The sequence below is a fragment of the Paramormyrops kingsleyae genome, chromosome 5 (assembly GCF_048594095.1).
Source record: "Paramormyrops kingsleyae isolate MSU_618 chromosome 5, PKINGS_0.4, whole genome shotgun sequence".
NCBI lineage: Eukaryota > Metazoa > Chordata > Actinopteri > Osteoglossiformes > Mormyridae > Paramormyrops > Paramormyrops kingsleyae.
In genome coordinates, this window is record NC_132801.1 from 21,614,116 (window position 1) to 21,630,860 (window position 16,745).

Here is a 16,745-nt window from a genome sequence, read left to right on the forward strand (position 1 = left end):
GATACTTCATAAAATAATGGATTAAGCAAAGTCATACCTGCAGTAGTAGAGAAGCAGACACAGTAGGATGAGCACTAGCAGGGCCATGGAGCCCAGGATAGCGAGCAGAAAGATGGTATGGTAGGTGGTCATGTCTCGCAAGCCTGTGGAGCTGAAACCCATGCCTGCAACCACAGATTGGTTTAATGCCTTAAAAGCAGAGTCTGCATTGGACAGTTGGGCACAGAACCCCTAGGCTGTTCCACAAGGCACCATAGATCCTCCATGGACATCACTGAAATGCATCAGGGACGGCCATGCATGGCCAGATGTTGTGCTTACCTGTAGCTGAAGGGATTGCTGCCACCCAGAGCCCCAGATGTGAGGCAACGAAACTCCAGATGAGCTGCAGGCCCTCTCTTTTAATGTAGCCTGTTCCATTCCTGACCCAGAGCCCTGAAAGAAGAAAAAAGATTGGAAGTCAGGCCAAGAGACTAAATAATGAACCATTAACTAAAGGTGTAGGACACTTCTGCCGGTCTATCGTCTATTGTTTTGTCATAGTGCAGCAAACTACAGTGTGACTACCATTGTGCATGTTCAGGCACAAACAAAGGTTCAATTCAAAGACTGTTGACCTTCGAACCAAAAGAGGACATGGAAAAAAGGCACCAGTGTCTCTGAATGGTTTAAAAGCTTAGGAGAAATCGAATTTTAAAAATGTCACTGTATGAACAAAAATCAGCCTTCAGAGTCCAAGCTAAGTGCTTGTTTTCCACTATTTTTTCATCTCCCGTGTAAAAATACAATGTGCTTTTCCTATTCAACCTAAGGTTGAAAGGGGGGTTGCAGCCATTAATGTCTTTGTGGGATTTCATCTGAGGGTGTCACAGGACAGATTGACAGAGTTGCTGCACCCCAGTACTGAACAAATGGTGAAAGCAGAACTCTCTGCAGGGGAAAGGAGGTTTGTTTACAGAGAAGGAATTGGCTGTAGCAGTAGCCAAGAATGATCGCTCTTCTCCAAGTGTCCAAATAGAAATTTTCCAGGATGATGTCATTCATAATGAAACAATTTAAGCATTAGTATCTCATGCAAACATATGCACTAGTTTACACTACATACTACTCCTCACAGCACTGTCCTCATATGGCCTGATATTTAATCTTCTCCGCTGTAGGGCAGCATGGAAATCATAAATCAAATTGTCTGCTTAAGACTGGTAAAGAGTATTCAAGCTGAGCAAGAAAGGAAGCTACCCAGTGGCCGACTAATTTGTAATTAAAACCTTTGCTATTTCCTGGGTGCTGCTGATCGGTTAGTGAGACAAAAAAAAATCCATGCAACACTGCTATGTAGAAAGCATGTTAGCTGAAAGCTTGTGTGTGATGTAAGCAATGCTGTAGTAGAAGGCAACTGCACAGCATAAAATTTCAAATAAGTATCTCGCAGCAGCAGTGTCTAGGCCTGTCTGCAAAATGCACAGGAGCCAGTTCATTATTCATGGGTGATGGTTTCACAAATGTGAAGTTATAGTCAGTCTAATTATAGTTAGTCTATAATTGGTGTTATAATATATCAGCGGGGCAGCATTATTGTGGGTTCCATTCTTAGACCCAAGCTCAGTGTGTGTGTGTGTCTGTGTGTGTCCATCCTGTCCATACTGATCCCCACCCTATACTTCCTGGTTCACTGCAACTCTGTACTGGATAAGAAGATGGGTGGATGTTATCTGTGATAAATGTACTGCAGTTTTGTGCATGTGGACATATGGCTGACTTTGCACCTTGTTTTGAGACTCCGAAGCTATTCTTGTCCAGTCCACCTGTCCAGTTCACCATTACGGACACAGTGTCTGTTGTCACTCTAGCTGCCACACAAGGGTGCTTTCGTCACAGTGGTCTACACTTTCCCACAAGCTGTCACCCAACTCGCCACCATACCATCACCCACAGAAAATATCAAACCCTACACCCCTTAACATGAAATACAAATGTTTAAAATAATCACTTAATGTACATGAATTTCTCCAGGCATTCACGCACTACTCTCACACTCCAGGGAGAGAAATAAAAATGGCCTACAAACATAATGACACATAGATACTTTCATCAGTTTTTAGAAACTCTACAGACAAGAGAGACTTAATACACAGACTCAGCTGTGGCTGACAGCATAGTTGTCTGACAACCATAACCCACAAATGGCATACTTTTCTACAGTGGCATGCTGTGGCAGGATGAACACTGGTGCCCCCTATAACTGCGATGGGCAGGTACTACACTTGCTTGTTTTAACTACATACATATGAAGTGCCAAAGACCACACAGATTATTATGATGAATGAGCTACAGATACAGTGTCACTAACTTTGGTAGCCGGTCGTCGTGAGATTCTTAAGTCTGCACACACATTTACGTGCATGTAACAGTTTGATTGCCTTGTAGATAGTCTGTAGGGTTTGCAAACTGCCCTTTTTATGTAGCTAATTTTAGGTTTATAATGGAATAATATCGATTTGGCGTAAGATTTCCTGTGTGAGCGTGACAGTCAGAGAGCGTGAGTGTCACGCCACATGCGTGAGAGTTGGGAACCCTGCAAATAACAGGACTGCGTTCAGCAGCTACGTCATCGGCCTGTTCACATTGCCCACATATCAGGCAGGAAGGCAAACATTTTTTCTGCTGTGCTCAGCTGATAAAAGGCTATGCCCAAAACAGGAAATTGATTTTTTTAGGAATGGCCTCTGTTGCTTTGCTTGTAATCCATAATGTATAAAATTGCTGACATCCAAAGAGTGTTTAGTCTTCATCTTACCATCCTATCCGAACCATGGAGCCTTGACAGCCCAGAACAATCTGAGTTGGACCAATCCATCTACCTGCTGATCCTAAGATCATGGAGGCGCTTGGAACATATTAGAGATACAGGGCACAAGGCAGGGGTACATCTGCTACAGAACGTCAATCCATCACAGGAGACACACACTACGGACGATTTAGGAATGCTAGTTATCCTAATCACTTCTCTGCGGATTTCCAGAGGAAGTGCAGATGACTTGGGACAAACATGTAACCGTCACATACGCAGAGGAGTAAGTGCAATGTGACCCACCAACCCTAAAGGTAGGAGCTAATGGCGCTGAGCACTGGGCCACCATATTAAAATGCATTATGAAATAAATTTTGCTGGTGAAGTTTGCCCCCTATTGGCTAATTCAAGGCTCTCTGCAAATTAAAAAAAAAGTTCGATCACATCCCTTCTGCCCATAAGGCCTAAATTTCTCTTTGCATATTTATAAGCCATCAAATATAGGCTGAAAGCTACACTGCATTTAGGAAAAAAAGAGAAAAATCCCCGATTTTTTATCACCGTCTCTGAAAAATCCTAGGGGCAGAAACACACAACCCCTATCTATGTGCAATTTATAGGTTTGCTTTAACAAATTCAGTTTATGAATTTTTTCAGCTTTATTTCCAAGGGGAAGAGTTGTGTTGTACCAGTACAACAAAACACATCAGAGACGGACAAATTTAAATAGACGCATTATGAATCATTTCAAGCCCAGAGCTCAGTTGGTATTTCAGTCAGCTTTTCATACATGTATCATACATGTATCATACATGTATCATACATATATACCCTCGGCTATACTACACCGGTCACCGGAAGCATAGCCTAGCACCACTAGTACCAAAGGTGGATGCTTGACATGGATTATCCATATCAGCTTTGGATGAACGTGCTTGCCAACTAAATAAACGTAAATACAAGAAAGTCAACAACATGGACACCATCGCATCATCCAGGTGGGCATAACACAGCGGTGGCTGAAGCGGCTCCCCATTCCTTTTATAAAATGCTTTGAGTGCTATATAAGTGCAACTTTCATTCATTCATCCATCCATCATCATATCAGGTATACTAATGTTGCAGTACCGGTCACTGAATTAGGTTCTTGCTTTGTTAGAAGTTATTCTGTATCTCCTGCTCCATTCCTGCTTACATTTGTACCTGGGCTTTCCCTGGAAGCTCAGCCTAGCTGCATTTATGCCTAGTCAACTGCTTGACAGCATGTACGTTTGTAATGTGCTACTTGCCTTAATTGCACGTTGCTTTGGACAAAAGCGACTGCCATATAAAGTAAATGTGAATGCATATGTAATTAGGAACAGGTTTTTTAATATAGCGCTGGGCCAGTAAAATCACAGAGGTGAGTTTCAATGATTTGCTCTATCCATACATTTTCTGAAACCACTTGTCCTATAAAGGGTAGCAGGGAGTCTGGAGCCTATCCTAGAAGCTATGGGTGCAAGGCGGGGAACAACCCAGGATGTGGGGAACAACCCAGGATGTGGTGCCAACCCATCGCAGGGCACACTCACACACCATCCACACCTATGGGTAATTTGGTGATTCCAAATAGCCTCAGCATATTTTTGGACCGTGGGGGGAAACCTGAGTACCCAGAGTAAACCCCACGATGACACAGGGAGAACATGCAAACACCACACACACGGAACCCTGGTCCCAAAGGTGTGAGGCGACAGTGCTAACCGCTGCACCACCATGCCATGCTGCTTCGCTCTAATGCAAACCATCATCAACAAATCTATAAAATAAACCTGCGGCTAAAGAGCGCCTGGCAGAAAATGGCAACCCACCCATCACCAGCTCTACCAATCCCCCTTATTCTCTCTCCTTTTCATAGCTTTTCCCATTCCATTGCTTTCTATTCCTGCCTGTTACCTTGGCAACAGTGGCCTGAATGAAGCATTCTGGAAGTGGAAATAGTCCCAGTATGTATTCTAAAGGCTTGCTCAACGGCATCACAAATGCATCGGCAGAACTGGCTGTGAGCTTTCACACGTGCCGTTTCCATACAGATGTGCACAGTAATTACAACACATGCAGACTCCACACTAGATTCAACAGTAGTAAAGAGCCTGAAGGGCGATTTTCTATATATACGTAATTGGAATCAGATTCATGGACTCAAGCAGTCTAAGAGGTTTATTACATCCTTTATCCATTTACTGCATTTTCTCACAACAAGCTAAGCAATTGCATAGCAGTTGTGTATTTACCGCTAAATATCTGCACATCGCTGATTCTCTAAACACCTAGGTAGGATTACTCTGACTATATAACATCCTGTGTACATTGTACCCCACATCTGCAATTACTGAATCCAGGGATTCTTCCAAAATGATACATGGGTGAAAATTTCAATAGTAAAGAAGAATGAGTTAAGGCTTAAAGTTTGCTTTATGTTCAGTGGAAAGCTTCTCTCAGCAGAGCCAGCGTGCCACTGCACCACTGCATAACCGGACTGCTGAGACTGTGTATGCACTAGGCTCACGGAGGGCCGTGATCATTCAATCACAGCCCTGACAATGGCGGATGCATCACAAAGGCGACGGCATTCGGCCGTTTGCACAGGCGGTCCAAATCAAAGAGTGACGTCAATCTCAGTAAAGATTCTCATTTACTTCTGATAATTTTAATATGTATGCCGAACAATCATGGGCGGTCTTTTGAGCTGCTGCGGTGAACTTTCAGGACCTTTCCCCTCATTCAATATCAAGGGAACATTGTCCTCATAAAGCATTCCTTTCAAGTTAGAATGCGTAAAATACTCCATTCTGTAATGAATTGAAGTATCTATTGTAGGTGCCTAATAGACTCAAAATATTTGTAGTGACTTACATAGTTTAAGTTTTCCTTCATTTGTACAGGCTAAGTAGCCAACTCAAAGATTCAACTGTTGAAGCTCATCTCTAGGCAACAGCTGTCTTAGGACTTACGAAGTAAAAGAGATTCAAGTCAGTCTCAAAAGAGATTCAAGTCAGTCTCAAAAGAGATTCAAGTCAGTCTCAAAAGAGATTTACGTCAGTCTCAAGTCAGTGGCCTTTCCGCTTAGCACATTTTCCAGTTACTACCTGTGATGCACAGTGGGCACTGCCAGTGGGCACTGCTTACCTGTGGCGGCTTCAAACTGCCAGACAGGGATGCTGGTGTCCACCTTCACTGGGCTGTCAGAGGGCAGGGGGATGGAGACATGGATGGGCTCCGACACCTGCACGGCACTCCCATTGCGGGCATAAAGGTGGGCACTGACCGCTGCCACCGCAGTCAGCTCCAGCCAGCTGCTATTTCCCCCTGCGTGCGAACACATAGGGCGCCATCACCACTAAAGCACTTTTACAGCGTCTGTATAATCCATAATATACTCATGTCTGTACATAGGGTGCATTCCTACCTATGCTGCCTGTGATGTCTGTGTACAGTTGCATGGATACACAAACACACTTGGACATCCCATAAACATACATGTATACATACATCTCAGGTCAAAGCAAATAAGGTAAATATATAAATATACCTAAGGGAGGAGAAAGCACAGAATCCCACGTTGGAAGGATATTCCTTTTGTGGTATTAAAGAATTGAGTGACACTTATCTTAAAGCAGTCAGCATGATGCATCATATGTACCTTCATAATGCATTCATAAAGTATTATAAATATGGCTATAAGCATGTATAAAAAGGCATAACACATTATAGTCATGTTTATTATGCAGTATGAATGTTCTATGAAACTCTCATCTATAATGCACTATAAATAGCTTCATAATACAATACAAAGCATCCTTAATTCTAATACTGACCATTATAATGCATTATGAAGCTATTTATAGTGCATTATAGTTGAGTTTCACAGAACATTCATAATGCATAATAAACATGGCAATAATGTGTTATGCCTTTTTATAAATTGTTATAGCTGTGTTTATAATGCTTTATGAATGCATTATGATTGCATGGGTGATGCATTATAAAAGGGGGCTTCATAGAAAGTGTCACCAAGAATTCTTCTATGTAAATCAGACTTTAGACATGGCTGACCTCCTCCGCTTGTGCCCAGATGGCCAACAATGCCGCCGAGCCCTGAATAACTCGCACTGACTCACCTCACTTTGCAAGCTGTTGCACGATTTTTATGGCCAAACACCAAGACTGAAATGCCAGGTTCCAGGTTCCAGGGTGTGCCCACATACCCTACCGGTGCTGCTGCACAGGGAATCATTCCTGTGACAGCCTCTAGTCTTATTTCTACCTGTATAACACTGCATTTATAGATGCATTATGTGACTGTGTGTCGGTGTGTGTATGTACCCTGCAATGACCTGGTATTTCATCCCTGCCTTGTTCCCTGTGTCACATGGTATAAGCTCCAGGGCCGCCTGTAACCCTGAACTGAATGAGGAAAGTGGATGAATGGTTAAAACCTGCAGGTCAGTGCTTTTGTCCCAACCATGTGGCAGCAACTCCATCCAAGAACCCGCCACAGTGTTCTGATTCTGAGTCTTCCCTGCATGTCCAGTCACCTGTGTGGTTAGTCTCACGGCCCAGCATGTATGGAAAACCCCCGATCTCATACTGGCTCCTGGCAGCAGTCAGCACCGCCCACACGTCTGTGTAGGAGGTGCCGGGAGGCAGGTGGACCGCCTTACTCTGCAACTGGATCCATGGCTGGTTCCTGCCACCTGCGGGTAAGTAGGGGCATCAAATAAGGTGAATTTTTACAAAACATAAAGGAGTCAATGCAGCGAGCATTTCAGGGGCTTTATATATCTGCCACTGAAATATTTTATGTAGCTAACGCAGATACAGCTAGAAGTAAGTAATGTGGTTAGGGCACCCAAAGACATTCCCCCCATCAAACACAGAAATCATCTCTTCACTTAGAACGGAGATGCAAAAACATATTAGTCCTAATTTTACATCATGTTGCCCTGTCAAACCAACATCAGTGAAATCACAAATGGCTCACTGAGTAATATTTCCTGCAGTTATGAAACCAGTAATATTTTCCAGCTCCACAGAACTAAAAGAAGGAATTACAGCCAATTAAATTCTCACATCGTCTCACAACAATAAGACAAAGGTGACCTGAGGCAGGGCAGTAGAATTCTGCAGAGCAGTATAATCCCAGACATGCCCAGCTTACATCTGGGAGCCCCAGCATCACTAAATGGATAAAAGATACTAAACACATCTATGTACCCAGAAACCTTGGATCTGTTCTATTATGGATAAAATTAGCATCCAACGATAAGATAGAAACAATGTTAGGCGGGGGGCTGGTTTTGCATTCTGGATTAAATAGTTTTTCAATCCGCACCTGAAAACATGTGACAAAGATAATTTTATTTTTCAATACAAGACAATCCTATAAAATATAAAACTGTTTAAAAATGTATTAAACAAGGTTAGTTGAAGCCCTGTTTCAGTGGTGACCCCCTGGGTTAAAGTGCTTCTGGAAATGACAGCTTCCTAAAAAATTCCTGTCTTGCTGCATTAACGTGATTAGGTCGTATCTGGGCCGATCTTCGTTAAGCCTATCAGCAGCGCTCAGCTGAGCTGGGACATGACATCACCTCGTAGGAACCACATTCAAGTTTCTGCTGTGAAGCGGATCATTACGAAGTATCGATTAACAGCAGCTCATTACGGAGTCGAGGTCACAGTTTCCACACCCAAAGTATCTTCTCCGTCGTCGCTCCCTATATTAAACACTGTGTCGATAATGCTGCAAGTTAGAGAGGTTCATCATAGATCAAAAAACACCCTGCGTCATGGTGTAAGCAGATACAAAGAGAGTTTTGTTTGCCAAATCCCCTAAAAATATCCAATATGAATCATGTCACGGGGTGTGGGCATTGCTTGGGATAAGAAAAGGACAACTGTTTGACCTTAAAGCGTTCCTCGTCAGACTTTCCATAAAAGCAGATCTATCTGCACCCAATGCTAATGGTAATGACACTGCTGCAAGGGTCAAAGTTCAAGTGTGGCAGAACTGTCAGTCACGAGCACTGGCTATCTGGAAAATCTGCAGCATGCTGGCTTCCCTGAAGTGGCTCGACTACACTCACTGCAAATTGCTGCTTCCCTTCAGTTGCTGCAGTTTACACAGCCCTCCCGGAGTGAGGGGGGGGGGTGTCTAAGGAATAATCTATTCCAGAGGGAACCTCTTTAATCCTTATGAACCCTCCCCCAATTCTCCTGTGCCCTTTATCGCTTAGAAAAGCTTGCTGAACCCATCTGGACACTGGTGATCTCGCATAATTGAATCAGGCTGCAGTGTGACATAAGCGAAGATAACAAGTGACCACATGCAGCTTTTAAAGCTGTAAAACTGAGCCTTGGCAAGTCGGGCCTTCCAGTCTCCATCTTCCTCTCACTCTATACACATAAAACCTGCACAATGAAACAAGACAGGGCAGCAATGAAACATAAAGCTCTGCGGAGACCAGCTTTGACGGGCCGGGTTCCTGCGGGCACTGTCCCCCACCCTTGAGTACTGCATCCGAGACGATCTTAATCAGCATGGAGGGAAGCCGCCTCAGCGCCGAGGACATGTGACCCCCCACGGTAACCAGACAGCATAACTTGCAGAAGCCAATTCCCCTAATTACATGCTTTAGAACTGGAGAAGGAGCCTAGTGGATCCAGTGGTGAAGACATTAAAAATCACTTCTCAGACATGTGCATATTGCAACAAATGTAGCTTAAAACCTTAAAATATTTTTAAATGTTTAAATTGGATGTGTCCCGTATGCCTGGGAGATTGTGGTGCTCATTGTACCCTCCCTACCATCTCTGTCCTCTCTCTGTTTACCTTCCAGCTCTTCACAGGTGCCCTCATATTGCCACGGCAACCACAGCGACACACTGTGCTGTTCTCGCCAGCCCGTTTCCGTCGACGGGCGTGCTCACCTGCCTTTGCACTCAGACGTTCTCCCTCTTCTGCAAGCTGTACGGAAGCACCGGCAGCCTCTAGGGACGCTGTAACGCGACCCCCACATCATGGCCACGCCGGAGCACGCAAAGTGCCTTTAGCACACAACGGAGTCCTAAAATCTCAGCTCCTTCTGCAACAGCTACAGCTCACAGGAAAGGCCTGATCCCTTAAGAATCAGGTTCTGTAATTACAGATGAGCCTAAATTTAAAATAACTTGTCATATTCCATGGGGCTCCACTACAAAATGACTTTTCCTACTTCTGGGGTGTCATTTTAGGCTGCCCATCAGATATGCTTGTTATGTTTGTATTATTGTCCAAGGCTTTACGCAGTTGGATATCACTGACCTGGACAGCAGGACCACCTCACGCCTGCAGGGCTGGGGGGCTGGGGGCTTGCATCCCTCCCCAGGCCCTCAATGTGTGGAGTTTGTGTGTTCTACCCATATTTGTGCAGTTTTTTCCTTTCGCAGTGTAAAAACATGTAGTTAGTGGACACATCTCCAAACCCACACATGGGGTGTAATTGGGCGACGCCTCGCGGCATATTGGCTTCCTGCCTGAGCTTTGACAGCTTTCACCTTCCTGGAGAAAGTTTTCATGGGGGATTGATGGATTGACAGACATTTTTGCATATAAATATTACGTACAAAAACAACAACTAGTTATTTAGACATTTTCTACAACATAAGGTCTATCAGTTTCAGCTTCTTTTAGCAGCCACCAATGTCCAGTTATCCTTAAATAACCACCACAGACCACGGACACCTACAGCTGATACCTCCATAGATTCCTGGCGTCTCCCTGCAGTAGAGAAGCGCTGACAAGGAGAGCTTTCCCCACATGCAGCACAATGTGTATTCGTATAGGTATTATGGAAAAGACAGACATACTTTAAGAACAAAACTCAAGCGGCGATGAGGCTTTTTTCCATAGGTCTGGGTCACATGGATGCGCCTGGGGTATGGATGGACAACAGTGAACAAGCAAAAATACTTTGGCTGAGTGTCACAAGGAATAATTGGTTTTGTGTACTAAACAGAGTTCCCTTTGAGCACGCTCATGTAAGTCAATACGATGTGCTTAAACAGCACTGAACGGGACCAGACATCCCACTCACTGCACCGTCAGGCCCAAACACTCAGATCTTTCAGGAGATAGGGCATGCTGTGTGTAAAGATCCCTCTTCAGCTGCCCTCCCACAGATGGAAAGACACCATAATTTACGGCCCAGATTAACGGCCATAATCAGTGTTCGGGCGAGCTCGCCAAGACATAAAACTGCCCTGTTATGTGTTGGACTGGATAAGGGTGGCCTGTTGGAGGGAGACAAATTATTGAGGCCTGGAATATCATGGCCTAGCTGAAGAAGCATGCAGAAAAGGCAAATCTGTCCTCAGGCCTAGTTATGCCAATTCTGTGGTAAAATGGTGGGACGGTAAAATGGTGGGAAGATGACTGGTTGGATCAAATCCTTATATAGGCTTAAATTTATGACCCCGTTGATGCTCTTTTTTAACATGTCATTGTGGGTCAACAAGAAAGAAGAAAAAAATACCCTTTGCTTCTGGACACTGTCATCGTTCACTGCAAATTTCAGCTGCTATTTAGTAAAGTCTTCCCCATGGACTCAAACAATTTCAAGATATCGCTCCGGAAATTTTACACCATTTGCGGAAAAGAAGACCTTCACACATACATAAATCTGGTTTCTGACAGCAGTTAGTTAACTGCATAGTTAACTGCATAACAGCTAATAATTTCTGTTGGACATAGAGGTTCTCCCAACAGGAAGACTCCAGAAGTTGACATGAATTACAGAAATTGCTTAAGAATAATGTTTTCACCAGAACTGAAGCTCAGAAGATCCGAGACGGACATATGGACACTCACCTGGGGTTCCTGACAGAACCTGAACCACATCATCATAAAGGATGAGGGTAGCCGGTCTCTGGGGAAGGAGGTAGAGGCTCACTGATGCATACACTGAAAGAGACAGTATCACCAACAGGCATCAGCAGTCAGGCATTACAAAATTTATAGCAGGGATGGTTTGAATACATAGAGATAACATTACCCATCCCCCATATTCCCAAGGTACAGTACAGTGACTCAGTAATAACAGAGCCCCTCTTCGATTAGACCTGCCTAGAGGGTCTAGTGAGCTATGTGAGATGCAAAAATATCTTGTATCCCAATCTCTGAAGAAGTCTTCATCTAACACAATGAAGTCTGTGACTGTGCAACCTGAACCTTGGTTGAGGAAGTGACGGTCTCTGTATAGCTACTGATGGTACAAGTCAGGAAGAGGTCCAAGACATTTCCGTGAGCCACTTTGCACAGTCTCCTCCAAGCATTGTTTGCGGTGAGAGAATACGGTAATGTGATAGAAACAAACAAAAGGATCCCTGTAGATTTATGGCAAATTCAGCTGGACTAGTGGGATCCAGTGCATAGGCCTACATTAGTATCCTTCAGTGACCTCATTCATGAAGCCTTCATCAAAAGCTGGATGAGATCATCAGACAGGGTCTTTTTTGTTTATTGTGTACAAGGGACAAGGAGCGATTTCTCACACGAGGACAGCTTGCCCTGCCTGAGCATATCCTGGAGGGTAGCTCTTGTGTGCTCTGCTTTGGCGTCTTTTCAGGGAGGCAGCAGGAAGAAAGCTGGGTGTCTTTAGGCTCAGAGCTCATTTCCATCTGCTGTAAAGCAGGGCCATACAGTCCCAGACCAAGCCGGACATACCTTCAGCATAGAAAAGCCCATGTTTACTAGTCTTATGAGGTGCCAGGAAAATGGTGCTTTCACAAATAGCAGGAGAAGCTTCCAAACAGGTTCAACAGAACATAATATAAAATCATGTGGGACACGGATTCTACAAGGAGCACCACAATCAAAACTGCTGTTGCAGAAGAATATATTTTTTACTATTTATTTTCATAAAATGACTGAAGCTTGGATGTTGCTTGCTTTTCAAATACAATCTTTCTATAACTGAACTAAAAATCCTGAAATTTTATAATAACTACAACTCTGGTAGATAAAATGCATGTTATAAAATAGTGTTAATCATTTTTTTAAATAAATGAAATAACTTGAGCTTCATTATCACTACTTGCAATATCTGCAAATAATTTGCAAACAGGCTACAGTGTTGTATTCAGTTCATTTCTATTTTCTCACACTGTACGTTGTTACTATTTGGCAAATGTAAGATTTGGGAATTTAATGTGAAAGTGTTTATGAAACACATAATTTCTTATATTTAAGATTTTTTTGTACAAAATTCAATCATTCATTCTGCAATGTTCAGAGAGCCACGATGCTCATAACAAGAGTCCAGCCACTCGCATCATGCTCCCCTGCCTTGTCTTTGTGGTTTTTTTTTGTAGTATTGGCCAAAGCCCAAATCCTAGGGGTGTCACAACATGATGCACAAGTGCACCTTTTGCATGTCCTCACCGCAAGCACTGCACAGGAGGGAAATTTATTGGTGTGTTTTCCAATAATTCCCACCTGGTGCCACGATACAGTGTGTTAATTTTAGAAAAGAGACATGTTGCTCCACCTATAAAAATCAGGACAGTCTATTCCACACAGACAGAAGTGTCTGGGATAAAGAGGAGGTTGTCATGTCAGTTAATATTGGTATCAGCAGGGGAAGCCCATGTCCTGGCTGTGATGCGGATTTATGTAATTCATCATGTCTGATGTAGGAGAAAGAGGCAGAGGGAGGCTGGATTTTGAGAAAAATTAGAAAGAAAATAAAAGGTCGTACCAAAAATCAAGTGCTGCAATAAAACATGGAAGTGCTGGATAGTCTACAAGTTACACAATGTCAATATTAATTAACCTCTTGATCTGACCTGCAGTTTAATCAGAATATTTGTGCATTCAGCATCTTTAGATTCATTCCTGGCTCATCCTTTAAGATGGTTGTACAGTCCTCAGACTGTTTCAGACAGTCCCTTTAATGTCTGCTCTGACATGGATCACCTATCTTGTTCCCAATCGTTATATGAAGTTGATCTTTTTTGTCTTTTGTTGTCAGTTGTTTCCACAATGCTTATGTTACACCCATCTCCTCTCCTATCCCCAAACAAACCCCTCTTGCTTCCCCTTAACCTCATGTCACGTTGCTTTGTTTACCTTCCTGCCTGGAGCAAGTCTCACATTTACATATTGTGATTTAACTTTCTTTATAACATCTCATTGACATTTAAATTGATGAGTGCTGCTTGTTCTTGGATGTGATCAACCACCTCCATAGAAAGCACCTATGACCTTCAAAGTTCCATTCTTTGGTCATTGAAAAAATTATTTGTTTTGAATAAATTAGTCTATATTTAAATTAGCTAATTATAGGCGTGAACTATACCCTGTGACTCTGATCAGAGTAGAAGGTTAGGAGATGGATGGGTGGATGACTATCCCACGCATGGCAGGCAGAGCTTCCCATTTGCGTGTTTTGCCTGCTCAGATGATGGCTGCGATTGACACTATTTTTGATGTGTGAGACAAATGGAGACAATGGAAGCAGCTATCATTTGATTCTTAGCAAAGATTAAACTCATACCAGGGGACTTTCATTTTACAAAATTTTGAGGCACAAAAAGGGAATAGCTGGGCCAGAATGGGGAGATTTTACAGTGCAGGCACAAAGGATTCAGACCCTTTCAAAGTAGTCCATGTTTTATGTTTCAGACTCATCTTAAAATGGATTCTTTGTGCGCACTGACACTCCCCATTCAACCTGGTTCAGTTTGAACAATTCTGCCAAGAAGAATGGGAGAAACGTCCAAAAGGAAATGTGTGCCAACCTTGTAGCGTCATTCCCAAAAAGATTTAAGGCTGCCATTGCTGCCAAAAGGTGCTTTAACCACATACTAAGGGAAGGGTCTGAATACTTGTGTAAATGGACATTTCAGTTTATTCTTAATATTTTAACAAAACACTCCAAAAATCTGATTTTGCTTTGTCATTGTGGAATACTGTGTGCAGATTGATTATAACAAGATGAACTAAATCCATTTTAAGATGACTCTGAAACATAACAAAATGTAGACAACTTGAAAGGGTCTGAAAATTTTCCATATGTATCAGATCTCCAGTCAGACAAATAAGATTTTTTTCACCGCCATGGCAAGCTCTGCAAGTTTTCAGTTTCCATAAGCTAAAAATGTTTTCAATGCACTGAATCTGAGCTGCTTTTGGATGCTGTAATTTCCATGTCCCACAATGATTATGAATTATAGCTGTTTTATAGACAGAAGTGATTGGTGACATAGAAGACAGGCCGCCATCACCCCAGGCACCTCACATGGATGCAGATATTTTAACAAAGATCAGTTTCTTTACTTAACAACTTTTGTGCATATTCAAAGGTAGAAAATTTCCTTTGAAAAGTTCCCCTAAATGACTTGAATCTTAGAACATTTGGATTAACCACTGCAGCATTCTCTGTATTCTGCTAAAATCATGTCCCAAAACCAGTTTATCAGACATTCATGCGATGGAATGTGAAGTCTGAACAGCTTCAGTTAGATTGCAGGAAACAGATTGTGGATTAATGACTTCCTGTATATTACTGCAAAGCTGGATAATACAATTATCCATTATATATTTTTTATTGCAATTTTTACAATGACAGAAATATTTTCACATATTTGAGTACAGGGTCAGCTACTTGTCCCAAACCTGGATCAGTTTTTGGGGTTAGGGGGCTTGATCGAGGCCCCCACAGCTATATGGTCAGTCTAACAGGTTGGTGAACCTCCAATCAAAGACACACAGAGCGTCAGACTGGGCACTGAGATCAGTAGCTTCCCCAACAGCCTTTCTCAACGGTGCAGGATGGCGAATTATAGCTTGACGATAACTGTCAGCAAATGGTACTACTGAGGAGTTCCGAACTCAAGACCGCAATGGAGATTTTCCCTGTGTGGGAAATGAAATAGCCACGGTGGGATTCAGGCAGACCGCACTGGTGCTTGTGTTACAGTTGACAAATGACATGTTAGTGGACAGTGGATGTAGGCAGGCAGTCGCTTTCTACAGGATTTAATCACCAATCACTGTAAGTCACATTACAGTATCTCTGTTAGCTATAATGGTTTGTCACACACAGACACATATATGCAGTGTGTGTGTGTGTGCGTATATATATATATATATATATATATATACATATATATATATATATACATATATATACACACACACACACACACACACACACACACACACACACACACACACACACACTTGATCTATTAAAAGAGATCCTTGTATTATATGTTACATATATGTATACACACACACTGCATACAGACACACATGTAAGTTGCTATGTACATATATATATATATATATATATATATATATATATATATATATATATATATATATATATATATATATTAGCAGCACTTTTTACTCACAGGGGATACGGTTGGCGTGCCAGGGAGCAGAGTTCGTGACGTAACCCGTCTTGGATGCCGCGACGATCACCCATGTTCCTGGGTGGTACTGAAACCTCACCACGACTATCCCATCGCTGACTGCCTTGCTTGATGCCAAGATAGACTGGTTCCCATAAATTTCTACAGTGGCGTCCGTCAGGGGTGAAAGGTCACTGTTGTCAAACACTTGAACTCTGAGCAGTACCTCTGTAAAATGGAGACAAGAAAGTCATTAGTCAAATATGACATGGAACAGTCTTTTGTAAACTCAAATTTTGTTTTCACATATAGTAATTTTTTAATGAGTGATTTTGGCACCATTTCACCTATGCACACATGACTGCTTTGCAAATTCTTAGCCCAGCAGCCTCTCTTTTTTCTGTTGCATTCATTACATTGCCTGTCTGCCAAAAACACAGTTGAGTGATGATTACAGGGAAATTCTGCTTCTTTTCAACCTAAGCACCAGCACAGCCATCATGCTGAGTTATAC

The 16,745-nt window shown here is 42.6% G+C and overlaps 1 protein-coding gene across 1 annotated transcript in view; it reads right to left on the reverse strand.

Annotated features, from left to right (window-relative positions):
• Positions 1-16,745, reverse strand: part of LOC111832878 (protein FAM171A2-like) — a 43,127-nt gene that overhangs the window by 7,179 nt on the left and 19,203 nt on the right. The window contains exons 2-7 of the mRNA XM_023790616.2: positions 16,232-16,459; positions 11,682-11,774; positions 7,372-7,530; positions 5,963-6,142; positions 322-435; positions 38-164 (exon numbers count right to left, since the gene is read on the reverse strand). Coding sequence (XP_023646384.1) covers positions 38-164; positions 322-435; positions 5,963-6,142; positions 7,372-7,530; positions 11,682-11,774; positions 16,232-16,459 — 901 coding nt within the window. The remainder of the gene's footprint in view (positions 1-37; positions 165-321; positions 436-5,962; positions 6,143-7,371; positions 7,531-11,681; positions 11,775-16,231; positions 16,460-16,745) is intronic.